The sequence below is a fragment of the Sphaerulina musiva genome, assembly GCF_000320565.1.
Source record: "Sphaerulina musiva SO2202 unplaced genomic scaffold SEPMUscaffold_4, whole genome shotgun sequence".
Taxonomy (NCBI): Eukaryota; Fungi; Ascomycota; class Dothideomycetes; order Mycosphaerellales; family Mycosphaerellaceae; genus Sphaerulina; species Sphaerulina musiva.
In genome coordinates, this window is record NW_016017386.1 from 512875 (window position 1) to 528044 (window position 15170).

At 51.6% G+C, this 15170-nt stretch overlaps 8 protein-coding genes across 8 annotated transcripts; 3 read left to right on the plus strand and 5 right to left on the minus strand.

Moving 5' to 3' along the window:
* The first annotated feature begins 69 nt into the window (after positions 1-69).
* Positions 70-1830, plus strand: SEPMUDRAFT_125069 (D-aminoacid aminotransferase-like PLP-dependent enzyme). The gene is made up of 3 exons (XM_016901952.1): positions 70-1128; positions 1195-1521; positions 1627-1830. Exon 1 carries the CDS (start codon positions 112-114, stop codon positions 1009-1011), a length of 900 nt encoding a protein of 299 aa, XP_016761339.1. The 5' UTR covers positions 70-111; the 3' UTR covers positions 1012-1128; positions 1195-1521; positions 1627-1830.
* SEPMUDRAFT_63938 (Calycin-like protein) lies at positions 70-1884 on the minus strand (the record flags this gene model as incomplete). The annotated part of the gene is made up of 3 exons (XM_016909658.1): positions 70-1128; positions 1195-1521; positions 1627-1884. 3 exons carry the CDS (start codon positions 1882-1884, stop codon positions 1033-1035), a joined length of 681 nt encoding a protein of 226 aa, XP_016761340.1. The 3' UTR covers positions 70-1032.
* A 227-nt stretch (positions 1885-2111) lies between these two features.
* On the minus strand, positions 2112-3442 carry SEPMUDRAFT_148590 (epoxide hydrolase). Its single transcript, XM_016905015.1, has 3 exons — positions 3238-3442; positions 2901-3168; positions 2112-2831 (listed from the first exon to the last, which is right to left on the minus strand). The coding sequence occupies exons 1-3, from the start codon at positions 3347-3349 to the stop codon at positions 2147-2149; spliced, it is 1065 nt and encodes a 354-aa protein (XP_016761341.1). The 5' UTR covers positions 3350-3442; the 3' UTR covers positions 2112-2146.
* A 155-nt stretch (positions 3443-3597) lies between these two features.
* Positions 3598-5784, minus strand: SEPMUDRAFT_140686 (uncharacterized protein; the record flags this gene model as incomplete). The annotated part of the gene is made up of 6 exons (XM_016902942.1): positions 3598-4204; positions 4299-4558; positions 4659-5041; positions 5121-5275; positions 5382-5453; positions 5573-5784. 6 exons carry the CDS (start codon positions 5782-5784, stop codon positions 3598-3600), a joined length of 1689 nt encoding a protein of 562 aa, XP_016761342.1.
* Positions 5785-6493: 709 nt separating this feature from the next.
* On the plus strand, positions 6494-8012 carry SEPMUDRAFT_162996 (PLP-dependent transferase; the record flags this gene model as incomplete). The annotated part of the gene is made up of 3 exons (XM_016908027.1): positions 6494-7246; positions 7310-7504; positions 7557-8012. 3 exons carry the CDS (start codon positions 6494-6496, stop codon positions 7989-7991), a joined length of 1383 nt encoding a protein of 460 aa, XP_016761343.1. The 3' UTR covers positions 7992-8012.
* A 1199-nt stretch (positions 8013-9211) lies between these two features.
* On the minus strand, positions 9212-10005 carry SEPMUDRAFT_148592 (uncharacterized protein; the record flags this gene model as incomplete). Its single annotated transcript, XM_016905016.1, has 1 exon — positions 9212-10005. A coding segment is annotated over exon 1 (369 nt), but the record flags the coding sequence as incomplete, so codon positions are not given.
* A 472-nt stretch (positions 10006-10477) lies between these two features.
* On the plus strand, positions 10478-11596 carry SEPMUDRAFT_148593 (Ubiq_cyt_C_chap-domain-containing protein). Its single transcript, XM_016905017.1, has one exon. It carries the CDS (start codon positions 10515-10517, stop codon positions 11505-11507), a length of 993 nt encoding a protein of 330 aa, XP_016761345.1. The 5' UTR covers positions 10478-10514; the 3' UTR covers positions 11508-11596.
* A 591-nt stretch (positions 11597-12187) lies between these two features.
* On the minus strand, positions 12188-14952 carry SEPMUDRAFT_148594 (uncharacterized protein). Its single transcript, XM_016905018.1, has 2 exons — positions 12780-14952; positions 12188-12699 (listed from the first exon to the last, which is right to left on the minus strand). The coding sequence occupies exons 1-2, from the start codon at positions 14437-14439 to the stop codon at positions 12344-12346; spliced, it is 2016 nt and encodes a 671-aa protein (XP_016761346.1). The 5' UTR covers positions 14440-14952; the 3' UTR covers positions 12188-12343.
* Positions 14953-15170: the final 218 nt, after the last annotated feature.

Genomic DNA, 15170 nt, shown 5'->3' on the forward strand with positions numbered 1-15170 from the left:
ATCTTCTCCGCCTACAAGCAACGCCAAACCACCCTCGAAGCAACCTACACCAGCAACCCCTTCGCCCAAGGCATCGCCTACATTCCCTCCTCCTCCCCCTCCCTCGTCCCCATGCACTCGGCCCGCATCCCCATACTCGACCAAGGCTTCATGCGCGGAGACATGACCTACGACGTGGCCAGCGTCTGGAACGGACGAACCTTCCGACTCAACGACCACCTCGACCGCATCGAACGTTCGAGTCAAAAAATGCGCTATCGCATCCCCCTCTCTCGACCGAAAATCACCAATCTCATCGCAGAAATGTTATCGCTCTCGGGAATTCGCGATGCATATGTATGTTTGATGGTGACGAGGGGAATGGAGCGCGTGAGTAATAATCCTGCCATTGGGAAAAAAGCAGAAGAGTTGCAGAATACTTTATATCTGTGGATTACGCCCTATGTCTGGGTCATGTCGCCAGAGATGCAAATGGGTGGAGGAGGGAGAGCGATTGTAGCGAGGACAGTTCGAAGAATTCCTCCGGGGGCATTTGATCCGACGGTGAAGAATTTGCAATGGGGAGATTTTACGCGAGGGTTGCTGGAAGCGGCGGATCGGGGAGCTGAGTATCCGTTCTTGACGGATGGGGATGGGAATTTGACCGAGGGGTCGGGGTATAATATTTGTGTGATTAAGAATGGTGTGCTGTATACGCCGGATCGGGGCGTGTTGGAGGGTGTGACGAGAAAGGCGGTGATGGAGGTTGCAAAGGCACAAGGGATTGAGGTGAGAGTGGAGGTGGTGCCGGTGGAGCTGGTCTATCAGGCCGACGAGATCTTCATGTGTACCACGGCCGGAGGCGTCATGCCCATTACGGAATTGGACGGGAAGAAAGTCGGCAATGGGAAAGTGGGAAAGCTGACGGGCAGCATCTGGGATGGCTATTGGGCATCTCATCTGGATGACAAGCTGAATGTCGAGATTGACTATGCTGCTGGTGCAAGTAGTAGTATTAGAAGTAAGCTATAACTCAAGCAAGCAAGCTCAAGCTCAAGCAGCCTCTGGGGGAAACTGGCAACCCGTCTGATTTGTGAGTGCAACATTGTCCAGCTTTGCGCCTAGCATTCTCGCACGTTCGAGCCAAGCCTACCAGATGTCAGTCTAACTCCTTGGAAGGCCCAACAATTTGGTACCAATGTCTCCCCAACTCACCTCAATACTCGCATTCGACGGGCTTTGATTCCGACTGAGCAAGAACAGCGTCGTGAAATTCGTCGACTGCACAATCGCAAACGCATTCTCATCCAGTGCAGAATCTCGACCGGGACAATCCTCATCGGCGTTGACACCAATATCTTGTACCACATAGTTTGGTCCCGGGCAAGACGACGGTGGCTGGCCTGGAAATTGGACCTGAAGAACACCAGAAGCACCATAGCCAGCTTCTGGCAAGAAAGGAGTCGCCGTGCCCTCGATTCGAATTTCTGAAACCGTCCCATTGCGAGCACATCCATTCTTGACATTTACTGTGCCGTTGTCCTAGAAAAAAAAACGAATCATATTTGCCGAATGTGAGTATACTCCGTTCGTTCTGCTTTTTTTTTCCTGTACAAAGGTCATGAAGTAGGAAGGTAATGTACTAACATTCAAGGCGTAATCAGCAAAGACACATTCACATCCCGTCGTGGGACCGAATGTGGTGCTCGCAGCCTGATACCAGCGTCCCAGATAGTCTTGCAGCACAAAGTCTTCAGTCGGTTTGGGATAGAAGCATGAGCCATCGTATGTTGCGTCGACCGCAGCTGGTCCCGAGGAGGAGGAGCGTGAGTTTAGAGCTCTTTGGGGTCGGGAAGCAGACGCCAAGACTGCGAGAGAGGAAACGAAGATGGTTAATGTATTCATGGTTGTTGTTGTTGCTTTTGTTGCTTTTGTTGTTGTTATGGTCAGCTGCGGAGAAACGAGGTTGAAATGACTTGTATATCCACCATCCTTGTCACGACGACGTTCTGCCGCAGTTGCCAAGGCACTAATGGCTTGTCTCATCTATCCACGGATCATCTACATACCGGTCTGCTCAAGTCACAAGCGTAGGAGGTAGTAGGTAAGGTAAGGTAGGTAGAAGATGGGACAAACAATACAAATACCACACCCACAACCACCAAAATCACAACTTACTCCGCCCACCCAACACCACCGCTTCCAACCACTCCTTCAGAATCCGATTCGTCTCATCAGGAGTATGCCACAGCGCCCAATGCGTCGCCGGGACTTCTCCTCTCGTCAAATTCGGCACAGCCCTCTCCATATTGCTCGACATGGCCCTCGTCAAAATACTATCTCTCGTAGCAAGAATATACAACGTGGGCTGCGTAATACACTTCCTCGTCTCCTGCGGCAGCCGCAAATCATCCTCATAATTGATCCTGCGAGTCCGATACCAATTGCACGGACCGCGAATCCCATTCTTCTGAAACTGTTGCACGTAATACTCGAATTCTTCCTCATTGAAGAGAGGCGAGGCGGCAATGGCGTCTTTCTCGTTCCCAATCAATATATCCAACTCGATCCCTTTCTCGGGCGTCATAAATTTTCTGCCGCGCGTCGGTTTGCCTCCATACATTCCCCGGAGGAATTGTCGAATCGATCGCTCATCATGGACGACGTGTTCGATCTGACCATCCTCGGAGCCGAGCTGGAGTTGATAGCCGAATTGCGGAAGAGTCGTCTCGCTGAGAGTTTTGGTGCTGATGAAGTCCTTTGTGGGCGGAGCATAGGATGTGCAGACGCTGAAAATGTGCGAGACGAGTTGAGGATACCACTGCGCCACGCGATAGACTACTGCTCCACCCCTGAAATGGATCAATTCATATCAGCTCCGCCCATCGTCTGTCAGTTTGCAGCCGAGCGAACAAGCATACCAATCGTGACCTCCAATAATGATCTGATGCGTGCCAATTTTCTTCGCAATGGCAGCGACGGTGTCGGCGTGAGCTTTGAAGCCATACTTTTTCAAGTCGGTAGAAGCTCCCGTCTCGCCATAACCCATGCAGTCTAGAGCAATGGTTCTAATGCCCAGAGAAGTCAACAGCGGAAACTGGTATCGCCATGCGAGAGATTGATCGGGAAATCCGTGAATCAGTACTGCGACGGCCTTTTGTTGACCTTTGGCGGGGGCATCGAGATATGCTTGTAGCAGTATTACGGGTAGTTAGCAAACATAGGTAATCAAAAGAGGATGTACCTGAGCTAGCTTACACCATTTCCAGCCGTCAACTTCCACAAACTCTCTCTTGATGCTGGAGCCAATATCGCCAGGTCGAATCTTGGGCGCCATAATCTCGCCTGGTGGATCAACTTGATCCGCCATGGAATAAGTGAATAATCGATGACGGTAGAGAGATAAAATTGATATCTTATTGATGTAGACCTGCTCTGTCAGAAGAACCTAGTCAAGGTCGATGATCTGGGCTTGGCAGCGTTGTGCTCGGAGTTGCCGAGGCAATTTTTTCTTGTACAGAGGGAGAGGTATTTACAATAGTTCTATTATGCTCGTGTCAATCAATATTATCTCGTCCACCATGAATCCGCTGTGAATGAAGGAGGATTGTAAACCACTCAGCTAAAAATCTTGTCGAGAAGTCTGCCCGCTCTACTGCCGGTGAGATCGGGTCGGAAATGGGCAGTATACTCCTCAATCTCCCACACACCAGACGTGAGATCGACTTCGTGCGGTGCCAGCCATTTGGTGCCTTTCCAGACCTTCCAGCATCCGAATATCAGGGGAAACACCCCGACCATCATATACTGGAAGAGAAAATCGGGAACATTGAAGTTGTCGTCGATGAAAATGCTATAGCCCGCAGCAAGCGTGACGACGGAGCAAGCGATCAAACCAATCCAGGCGGCAAATGGCTGAAAGGGTGCCTTGTGCGGTAGAGAATCTCGAAGCAATCCTTGCGCTTCACAGGCTTTCTTGAATTTGATATAAGTGAAGGCGATGACGGCGAAGTTGATGAGTTGAGACGCCGTGACCAGGTTCGTGAACCACGTCAATACCACTGCGGCCGAGTGCGAGACTTGGAGGAATGCTAGACCGCCAAAACACAGGACAATGGTGACGCAGACATAGGGCACTCCTGATCGACTGCATCGTTTCAGGAGACTTGGTGCTTTGCCTTCTAACGCGAGACCGTACAGAGAACGAGTAGCACAGTAGGTGGTGCTGTTTGGATTAGCCATGTGCCCGGGTTTCTATCATGCTGTCCCGTCCATCCACCCATCCATCCATTCATCATCATCATCATCATCACACGTACCTGTTTCCCGCGCTGAATGCCGAAGTCAGGATTAATGCATTAACAATATGCGGCAAAATCGGAATATTCAAAATCTCCATCGATCGAACAAAGGGCGACGCAGCAGCCCCAGCCTTGCCATTGGAATACGCTTCGATGAGCTTCGGGTCATTGTACGGCACGTTGATGCCGACCGAGAGACTTCCGAGTACGAAGAAAATCGTCAATCGCCAAAAGATGGAACGATACGCTTTGGGAAGAACTGCTCGTGGATTCTCGGCCTGCAAACCAGAAGAGAAAAACCACAAAAGATTGGCTTTACTTAGCATTCTTCCGAGACAAGACCCTTTTCATTCAGTTTGCACATGGTTGATTTCTCACCTCGCCAGCAGTCATGGAGACATACTCGGGTCCCGCAACCACAAAAGCGGCTTGAAACAAACAATAAAGAAATCCGAGAAATCGACCCATATCTCCTTCGCGATACTTGGTGGTGAAAGCTCCCGGATTCTTCCAATATCGAAAGCCAAAGGCGTCGTGTTTGGGGTTTCCACCCACCATGACGATGAAGGTGTATAAGATGAGGCCCACGATCAGTATGACTTTGCCAATTGACATCCAGAATTCCGCTTCGCCATATCCAGATACTCGGATGTAGTTGAGTGCAGCGTACAATGCTAAAAAGATGAGACAGACGGCCCATGTTGGAATTGCTGTCGTCCAGTAGCGAATTACCAGATTACACACGGTAATCTCAAAAGGCACTTGATGTTGCTCTTTTGTCAGCTGATTTTTCTTTCCTTTTCCTTTCCTTTTTCTCTTTTTCTCGATCAAAAAACTTACAAAGTGACGCCTGAAACAAGAAAAAATTATAACCGGCCGCAACTCCAAACGCAGGATCGACGAACCGACCGGCAAATCGCACAAACGGAGATGAGATGGGAAGAAAAGTCGCCATTTCTGACATGCACAATGCAATCGTGTAGACCACTGGACACCTAGAAGTCCCAAGGGAGCTCATCAGCGTTGCAATATTCTTGGCCTTCAATGGAAATGGAAATGGGGATGGAATTGGAGAGGGAAGAAGAAGAAATAAATACTTACCAAAGAGTATACGCGATAAACAATGAAGCCGGTCCACCACTAATCAGACCTTTGCCAATATTGACGAATAATCTAGAAGAAAGAAAAAAAAGGTCGTTAGTTAAATGCCATCGAAAACAAAAAAAAAAGGAATTCTTGCCAGAATGACAAAAGAGAACAGAACCGCACACTTAATTATGTACTTTACTTACGCCGTACCAATCGTCCCCGCAATTCCAATAAGTTGAATATGTCTCGGCTTCAATTTCCGTTTAGTTTGATCTTGGTCTTCGTGAAGGATTTCGATGGAACTGCCATTAGCGGGCAGCACTTCCACTGGTTCGATAACTGTAGCTCCTTCATCTTTGAACGAGACTCGAGGAAAAGTCTTGTTGTCGGTCGCGCCGTTCTGATTCTTTGCCATTGAGGTGCCAGAGGTGGTATTAAGGAGGTCGTGGTGGGTGGATGAGCCAGGCAGGCAGGCAGGCAGGGGGGTGTGGGAGGTGCAACTACAGTACTACTAACTGTTCTCAAAGGGAGAAAGACATTGAGGATGAGATCTCATCAGCTGTAAGAGTGCCCGCAGGGTATGCCATCTCGATAGGTACAATTTTGAGTGCCCTATCTTTGCACCAACACCACCACCACCACCCTGACTTGAGACTTTGTCACCGTCGGCGAACGTTGTTCAGAATTTCACACACAAAGTGCCGCCCGCCTAAATGCAACACCCCGACGGCTTCGGCCACGCAGAACATTTTACTTTGAGTTCAGATCTTCTTCCCCCCGCACCCTTACACTCATGGATGATGGGTGGACAGAGGATGGGCTACGCCGCGGCCGACGGGCGAGCAAGGGTCAACCGATCCTCTTTACCGACCCTCTTTTTAGCCGCAAAGTCGAGCCAAGATCGTTGTAGAGTGAATCTCAGTGAGAGAGAGAAAAAAAAAGACTGCGACTGGAACAGTGTGCTAGACTGGTAAGGTAGGTCCGAGAACGGCGTCAGCGTGTGCGTTCTTCTTATATGACCGGATCTGGACCTACCTTACATACCTTGGGTAGAGCTACTGGGAGGTACTACTACATATCTACTACTACATACCTGCATACTACATGCTTGCGCGCCGCCAACAATGGACCCTGAAAACTTCTTCCAGACTTCTCATATTTTCCATCGATCTTTTGCAAAGAAGCCCCATCGAGTAACTTCAGCTTCTGGTCTGAAATTGCATCTCGAAGATGGCCGAACCATTATCGATGCCACGGGAGGCCCTGCAGTCGCATGTCTCGGCCACAATATTCCAGAAGTCGCCGACGCCGTGGGAGCACAATTGCAAAAAGTCGGCTACCTGTTCTCCGCAGGACCGTACTCTGAAGAGACTACCGAGCAGCTCGCGGCGGAAATCCTTCAAGATGAGCCGGGAGGGCTGTCCAAAGCGATTTTTCTGGGCTCGGGGAGTGAAGCGACGGATACGATGCTGAAGACAGTTGCGCAGTATTGGCATTGCAAAGGGGAACCGCAGCGAGTGAAGTTCATTGCGCGGAAACAGAGTTATCATGGGAATACCTTGGGTGCTCTCAGCATTACAGGTCACGAGAGTCGCAGAAAGTTGTGCGAGCCCTGGATGTCGAAGAATGTTTCGTTTGTAGACGCTTGTTGTTTCTACCGTGGCAAGCGTGATGGCGAGACAGAGGCCATGTATCTACAGCGGTTGGTAGATCAGCTGGAAGAACAGTTCCAGCTCCTCGGCCCCAACAACGTTGCAGCCTTCGTTGCAGAGACGGTGGCAGGCTCCACTTTGGCATGCGTTCCGGCTGTGAAAGGGTATTTCCAAGCTGTGAGAGCCATATGCGACAAGTATGGCGCGCTCTTGGTCCTTGACGAGGTAAGCATGTTGCTACAAAACACTACTACCTACTTACCTTGCGAAACTGAACGTGATGTGCAGGTCATGTGCGGCATGGGAAGAACGGGCACGATGCACGCTTGGCAACAAGAGGGCATTCGAGGTCCGGATTTACAAATGATTGGCAAGTCCTTGGGAGGCGGCTTCATTCCTCTTGCAGCAGTGCTCGTTCATCAGCAGGTCTTCCAAACGGTCGTTTCCGCCAGTAACGGGTTAGCTGGAGGTCACACGTTTCAGGTGAGATTTTTAGCAGTCATGTACGGCATTGATTGTACTGATTTACATGCAGGCACATCCCACTGCCTGTGCAGCTGCGCTTGCAGTGCAGCGTATCATACGTCGAGACGACCTCGTTGCCAATGTGCGGAATATGGGGCTCATTCTTGAACGGCTGCTGAGAAAGACTCTCGGCCCTCATCCGCTAGTGGGCGACATCCGTGGACGAGGCCTGTTCTGGGCAGTGGAATTTATGCGTCATCCTGAGCTCCGTGAGCCGTTTCCGATGGACGATGACTTTTCTCAAAGAGTCGTTCGCGAGGCATTGGAGGGCCAAGGACTCCAAGTCCTGGCCAATATGGGCTTCCCCGGCACATGGAAGGTGGATTCGGTCGTCATCTGTCCCCCTTTCATCGTGACAGAGATCGAGTTGGAGGAGATCGTGAAGCGGCTGAAGGCGGCGGTGGATGTGATCTCAGCGCCGTATCTGCATGCTGCCGTCTCTTAAGTAGTCATAGCGCGAGCGGTGTATAGTGATGTCAACTGTCTTCTGATTAGCATACCTAGCCCAGGAAGCAAAATCACGTCCGGTCTCTGTCTGTTGGTCAGGGCATGATGGTTTTGGGGGTGTCATGCATACCTACCTATACACCTGAGGGACATGATCTGGCGTGGTTGGATGGATGTTGTACATGGGAAGACGCGCCGAGAGCGACACCGCGCGTCGAATTCGTCGTGATGAACGCCAAGGCGCCGCCATCGGAGTCTTCGTCCCGGGCCGGGATATCTCCGTGTTTGATATGTGGCCTCAGGCTCACCACTGTCGCTTTAGACACCGGCACACGCCTCCTCCAGGGATTTCGGATACTCGCAGCCCCACAGAGGTCCGGTCTTGCCGCCCTTCTCGGCGTGCCACAATCCGAACATTCTGATGAATTCCAGCCCCGGAATCAAGCCATAAAACAACTTCCTCCTTCCCGTCGCTTCGGTGTGTGCTGCGACAATAGACACAATCAGCCACTTTGCACCATGAGGCACCGTCGTGCCATCGTGCAAAGTAACGTCGCCCGCCGCCCAGAAGATATCATCAATGAACTTTTCCGGCTTTTCGAGATACCACCCAAGCTCCCAGAACTCGTACATGGCTCGGAGGACGTATTGACGGGAATCGAGCAGCATGCCCAAATGGAGCGCCTCGACGAGTCTCGCTGCTGCAGCTTCGATGGCGTACATCTTGCCCATGTGTGGATGTGGTATGATCTTGCCTGCATAAAGCCATGCAGTATAGTCTTGAAAGGCTCGTAAGGTGAATTGCCGTTGAAGGACAATCACGCCGGCGGGATCGCAGATGTGGAATAGCTGCTTGAAGTGGCTAGAGGTCTCTTCAAGCGCGCGGCGTGGATGGGAGCATTCGATCCGGAAGTCGCCATCGAGGATGCTCAAAGTTGTCATGTCTTGTCCATGATCCCGCAGGCTGCGATAAACATCGTGAGCGCTGTGCGCATTCCGGAATTCGCTTCTGAGACTGGGCAAATGCCATGCTGGTTCCAAAGATGATGGGGTGAGGTGCAGTTTATATTCCGCCGAACCTTGCGTGGCCAGGTCGTCGAAACTGAGAGAGCTTGCTTGCCTTTCAAAATTGCTGAGCAATGCTTCTGCAGCCCTTTTAATCTTGGGTGGAGTTGGTGTGTGGATGACGCGTTGCAGAACTGGTGAAGTGGGTTTTTTGATGCCGCCTGGTGAGTTTGAGAGTAAACTTGAGATCCGCATAATATGTCTGCGTACAGCAGACGGCGGATAGCCCAATGCGCTTCTACCACGTGGCGCAATAATATTTGCTTCGTTGTCGGCGTTGGGAAGTTTGCAATCTCCCATGTTACTGACGGCTCGTTGCAGAAGTTTGGGGATAGATAGCATAGCAGAAGCAAAAGGAAAGAGAAGAGTAGAGAAGAGAAGAGAAGAGAAGAGTAGAGTAGAGTAGGGAAGCTGGTGCGCAGAAGCATAATCAGGCAGAGCCAGTGGTCGTGATTCCAGGACCAGATATCGCATACCTTGGCGACGAAATTATGGTAGACGTGGAGAAAAAAGCCCAATAGCATTTCTTGCAATCAGCAGTGGAGTTTCCTGTCGAATATCACGAGGGGATCGAATCCTGGTCCTACATACCTTAACCATACAAGTACTTGAAGAGGCGCGTCATAGTCATCTCGTGAGGTGTGACCCATACTCTAGCTCTGGTGAACTGTCAGGAGTGTTCGCAAAGAACGTACAATACGCAGTGGTCTCCACCGGGATTCCTTAGTATTGGCCCGATCTTGCAATCTTCCAAGCAATATCAGGCCATGACAGACTCGGAATGCCATTTGTGATCTACTGCTGACGTGCCATGGATGCTGGATGGCGGGTGCACTTGGGAAGGCGGATAGTTGCAGTCATTCATACACCAGGTCTGGTAAGGCAAAAAGTTCTCTGCAAAGCCAAAAGGCACTTGATCGTTGAAAAGTCGTACATGCCATGCTCGCTTGATGGAATTTCGCCAGCATGATTGCGATGCGTATCGATCCAAGAGTGGCATAATTGGTAGATTATTGTACTTGTCGGCGTCGCAGTGGGTGTAGGTGAAGGAGATAGGTACAGGCGATGCCATCATGCAATTTTTCCATGTCTACTTGGATCTGGGATTTTCATGCACTGCTCGTGACCACAGCAGCGTGGAAAAGGGAACAGACTGAGGAGACAAACAGAACAGAAATATCACGGATGGACGGCGGAGAACAAGGGACAAGAGACATGATGTGCTGGGCTCACCCCCGCGGCCAAAAGCATTGCGACCGAATGCGAGAATCCCTGGCGCCGATCGAAGATGATATTTGGGAGCTCATAGCATCATAGAGCGACAGAAACTGGAAGTCTGTTCTTTCAGGACTCCTGTGTCTTCCACCACCACCAACACCACCACTACCACCACCCCTTCCTCCTCCTCCTCCTCCTCCTCCTCCTCCTCCTCCTCCTCCTCAACGACCTCACCGCCATGGCCAGTAAGAACATCTGCACGTCGTGTCTGCGGACTCTCCGTCATCAAGGGCTGCCCAAGCAGCTCTCGACACGACGAATCGCTGCGTTCACTACATCATCCACCAAATATGCTTCCGACCCGAAGAAGAACCCCTATGCCCAACAACCTCTGCAACCGCCTCCGCCCAAAGACTGGGACGCGCACACCCCCTCCACCGATAGCTCGCCCATCACCAACTTCGCCGCTACCTTGCGCTCCAACTCGGCCCTCCGCAGCACAACAGAACCGTACATTGCCTATGGCTCCACCGAAGACCTATTCCTCGAATGCTCCAAACAATGCAGCTACACCATCCCTTCCGCCCTCGAAACCCCGCCTGGCACGCCTCCACAAAACGCAGCAGGAGACCATCTCGGCGCCGGCGTGGGTTGGTGGCTCGAACCCAAAAGCAAAGGCGGGCTAGGGCTCGAAGTCACGTTCAACAGCTGGGCACAAGTGCTCTATCTCCACATGTGGCTGCTGACCGTCCGACTGCGATGTTTTCCCGAAAAATATGTCAAAGATTGGCATCAGAACCTTCTCGATCATTTCTTCTATGCTGCGGAAGATCGCATGGCGACGTGGCATGGCATGTCTGCGCGCGGAGTACGGAATAAGAATCTCAAGGATTTGTGGACACAGTGGAGAGGTGTGCAGTTGGCGTATGATGAGGGTTTGATCAAAGGCGATGCGGTCATGGGCACTGCGGTGTGGAGAAATGTGTTCAAGGCGGATCCGAATGTCGATCTCAAGGACTTGGGAATTGTGACGGCGTATATCATGAGGGAGTTGCAGAGGCTGGGGAAATTGGATGACATGACTGTCACAGAGGGCAAAGTCCGATTTGGTAATCCTCGTACCACTGTGGAGGAGACGGGTTTGAGTAAGGAGGCTGTATTGAAGCAAGCTGCGAAGAGCTCCATGAGAGTAGAAGAGGGAGGTATGCCGCCAGAGCATCAGCCTTCATAATTCATTCCATCGACTAGTGGCAGCGCCCACGCGAATACCTACATAGGTACCTTAGCTACCTTATACTCCAATCCAGCTGGAATGCTATGCAAAAAGTTGTTGCCGATATCAGAGCACAATTTGAACTTTTTTTTCTTCTTTTTTTCTTCTTTTTAGTTTTCTTTTTCTTTTCTTTTTGTTTCTTCAATTCTCGATCGTAACGGCGTACCCTAGTTCTGAACAGTATCCTCGACCTCGCCGTCTAGGTATATACAGACGGTACCTGTACGCAATAACTAGGCCTTGACGCTACCGAGAGCAGTTAGCCTGTATACGTAAGAGACTTGGGTAGGTAGGTATATAAAGAGATAGCTGAATTACATATAGTAAGGTACCTGTATGCGCTATCTTTGCCTTAGGTAGCAATGTCTTAGCAAGGTAGGGCTCCCGACGTTTATAAATTCCTCTATCTTTTCTATTTGTTTTTTTTTTCTGTCTTTCGGCGCTCTGCGGCATGGTATGGTATGGTATAGTATGATAGTATAGTATAATATGATATATCAATAAAAAATACTTGTAGGTACCTGCCTAGGTAGGTTAGGTAGGTATAGTCCTAATACATCACAGTAGGTAGGCGTCTCTCTCTCTCTCTCTCTCTCTCTCTCTCTCTCTCTCTCTCTCTCTCTCTCGCTTTCCTCCCAAGAAATTGTTGCTTGCTTGCTGCACATCGATCGCTTCGAACGCTATCATCATCATCATCAAAGAGGGAGAAAAAAAAAGACTATACACACATAACAAAGGAGAGGGGGGATGTGGGGACGTGTATAAATGAAAAGACGGTGCGTGTGTGATTCTCTCTAAGCCGCAGCAGCAGTCTTGCTCTTCCTTCTCGATAGGAAACTCTTTCGATTACCCTTCTTCTTCTCATCCAATGACTCTGCAGTGGGAACAGCCGGGACCGGAGGAGGAGGAGGAGGAGCAGCAGCAGCGGCAGCAGCAGCAGCAGCAGTTGCAGATTGCTTTCCCTTGGATGGTGCAAGATCATCGGGGTCAATAGTGACTTTGCCAGCGTGAGTGAAATATGTTCGTGGCCTGGACATACTGCCGGTGGTGTGCATGGAGGCACTGCGCGAATGGCCGCCCAGGGTGAGCATGCGGCCGTCGTCGGAAGAGGGAGCTTCGCTGCCGGAGTCGCTGGGAGTGAAGTCAAAGGCTAGAGAAGAAGAAGAAAAAAGGGTTAGCATGCAAGGCACTGACTGACGGAAGGTGTGTGTGTGGAGGGTAGAAACTTACTGTAATCGTATTGTGAACGCTTCTTCATGGCAGATTGCAGTGGAAGGCGGTTTGCAGATGAAGAGGTGCCTATGTGGGAAGTGGAACGTCGACTGCTGATTCCCACAGGACGAGTAGGAGGGAATAATGTGCTGGCCGAATGGCCGCCCACGAGGGCGAGTTTGGCATAGCTACTGGGTCCGAGTAATAACTTCCCGGCCGCAGAGGGGCCATCGGTCGCAGGTATTTCGCCCTTGTATGAGTATGAACTGGGACTCGCGGGAAACGCGTCGTCGATGGGGACTTTATTCTCGGGCACGGACCGCATCGCAGGCCGAACATAGGACTTGGAGAGCTCGGAAAGGCTTCTTTCGCTGGCGGACCGGGCGACTCGTGCGGGTTCGGGCGTGGGCAAGGACAAGACTGGCACCGCATTCGACTGTGGCATCACTTGGTGGGTTACTGCAGGCAACCAGGTTTCGCCCGCAGAGTCAGAGCGTTGCACCTCTTGCGCTGGGACAGCCGCAGCCACTGGCTCAGACTGAACTGGCTCCTCGACGGACTTGGTCACTTCTACGGGCTGCTGGACCGACTGTGGCCGAGTGAGTACTGGTGACGCCTGGGCAATTGGTGTGCCTGTCTCAGTCGCTGGCAACACGTTCTGCTGCGTTGTGGTGGGTGTTGCGATGGTTCGTGCATGACCGACGATGCGACTGTACTCGTCCAGGACCTCGCCGTTGGCGTTCACCTTTTGGCGTACACAGTCCAGCAAGTCACCTTCGACGAGCTCTCCAATAGGTTCGCCTTCTTCATTCAAGATTTTCCCTTTCTTGTTCACCTTGAACCCCTCCAGGATTGAAAGAGGAGGACTGCTTCCTTCGTGGTGAGATGTCAGCCCTAGTGACGAGTCGGAATCCTGGCGATACTGCTGAAGTTGGTCCAAGGCGGGCATAGGATCCACGCTGTCTTCAAATCTGGTTCGTTTGCTGACAGATCTCGTGGATCGAATGGATCGGGCATCCGAATTGAGGTCCACTGGCGAGTGCTCTCCGTTCAGTGCCAGCTCCGGGAGCAGATTACTGTACGCGGCGTGGCCCTTCGAGAAGTCGTTGTGCTCACTGGGAGCACGTGAGTGCATGGCGGATGCGGGCTCGGCAGATTCATAACCAGAGTCCGAGGAGTAGGAGTAGTACCCAGCCTCGGCGGGCTGCTTTCCATGTGTGTGCGGCGACCTCGCAAAGTAATCGGTGCTGCTTCGCTGCAGCTTTGGTGCTTGAGCGCCCGCTCTGCTCTTGTGCGAAGGCCCTGTCGAGTTTCGATGGAGGTTGTGGTAGTGAGCATCGTCACTGTATGATCTGCTCACGCCGAAGCGTTCGGCTGTTGGTGAGGCCGGTCGGGATCGTGATCCGCGAGCCATGTTGTGTGCAATGTCCTGGACGAACGAGGCATTGCTGAGAGAGGTGTCGTAGGGCGAGTTGGCCATTCGTTGTCGATTCGCTAGAGCGATTTGGGTGCGATCCTCGTAGCTGTCACTTCGGCTGCCTTGCGCGGCGGAATCCGCAGCTGCATGCTTCGAGATATGCTTGTACGGCAATGGGGGTATCTCTATCTCCTTCTTTTCTTCGGCCTTCACTTCGTTCTGGACGGGCTTCGCCTTGGTCTTTCGGGAGAAGAGTCCCATGATGGCAAGCAGCAACCTGGATGCAGTTGATTTGGTCTCAATGTGGTGTTATTATGAATGGGCTGTCAGGTGGACGTGGAGCAGCAGGCGGAAAAGGGTCGGTCAGAGGGAGGGCAGGTTACAATAGAGAGAGGTCAAGTAATAATGACGAGGTGGTGGAAGAGGTAGCTACTTGTCTCACTCAGACGACAAATACCTCCGAGTAGTCCGGTACGCGATTACAGTACAGCAGCAACGGCTTGGCTCGGTCGAACCTCATTCGGCGTCCAGATACATGTAGCTGGGAAGCATAGCAATGACCGTGCAGCAGTAGTGTCGGCAAGGACATGAAGCTCGAAAGTCAAACTGTTCCGGGAGAGTTGATGCCGCCATGTGGGAGGCGTGAGTCTAAGCTAGTGACCGACCTGCAGAAGCGCCCAGACACGAGGGACAGAGATTGAGTGAGTGAATGAGTGAATGAGAGAGGCGCAGTCCAGCAGCGCCGCCGTGGCTTGATTCCACCAGTTGCGGTCTCAGGCAGCGTGCGAGTTTCAGGTATGATCCCAGACACGCCTCGAGCTATTTCCCGCCTTTGACGTGTCCGGCGGTGAAGTTGGCGTGCGGTCGATCAAACGCTGCGCGTTGTACTGTAGATAGAAAGAGAGAGTCGATGAACGTTGGCGGTTCGGATGGCAGACTAACCATGTCGGGCTGTGGCTGGATCCTGCACAGAGATGCACAATATGAGATGC

Bases quoted from the DNA above. Each gene is read 5' to 3' on its own strand.
- SEPMUDRAFT_148594 (XM_016905018.1), bottom strand. From the start codon at position 14,439: ATGGGACTCTTCTCCCGAAAGACCAAGGCGAAGCCCGTCCAGAACGAA. The intron at 12,700-12,779 runs GTAAGTTTCTAC...CTTCTTCTCTAG, and splicing joins GCGTTCACAATACGATTACA to CCTTTGACTTCACTCCCAGC.
- SEPMUDRAFT_125069 (XM_016901952.1), top strand. From the start codon at position 112: ATGCACTCGGCCCGCATCCCCATACTCGACCAAGGCTTCATGCGCGGA.
- SEPMUDRAFT_148590 (XM_016905015.1), bottom strand. From the start codon at position 3,349: ATGGCGGATCAAGTTGATCCACCAGGCGAGATTATGGCGCCCAAGATT. The intron at 3,169-3,237 runs GTAAGCTAGCTC...TACTGCTACAAG, and splicing joins AGTTGACGGCTGGAAATGGT to CATATCTCGATGCCCCCGCC. The intron at 2,832-2,900 runs GTATGCTTGTTC...GATCCATTTCAG, and splicing joins ATTATTGGAGGTCACGATTG to GGGTGGAGCAGTAGTCTATC.
- SEPMUDRAFT_148593 (XM_016905017.1), top strand. From the start codon at position 10,515: ATGGCCAGTAAGAACATCTGCACGTCGTGTCTGCGGACTCTCCGTCAT.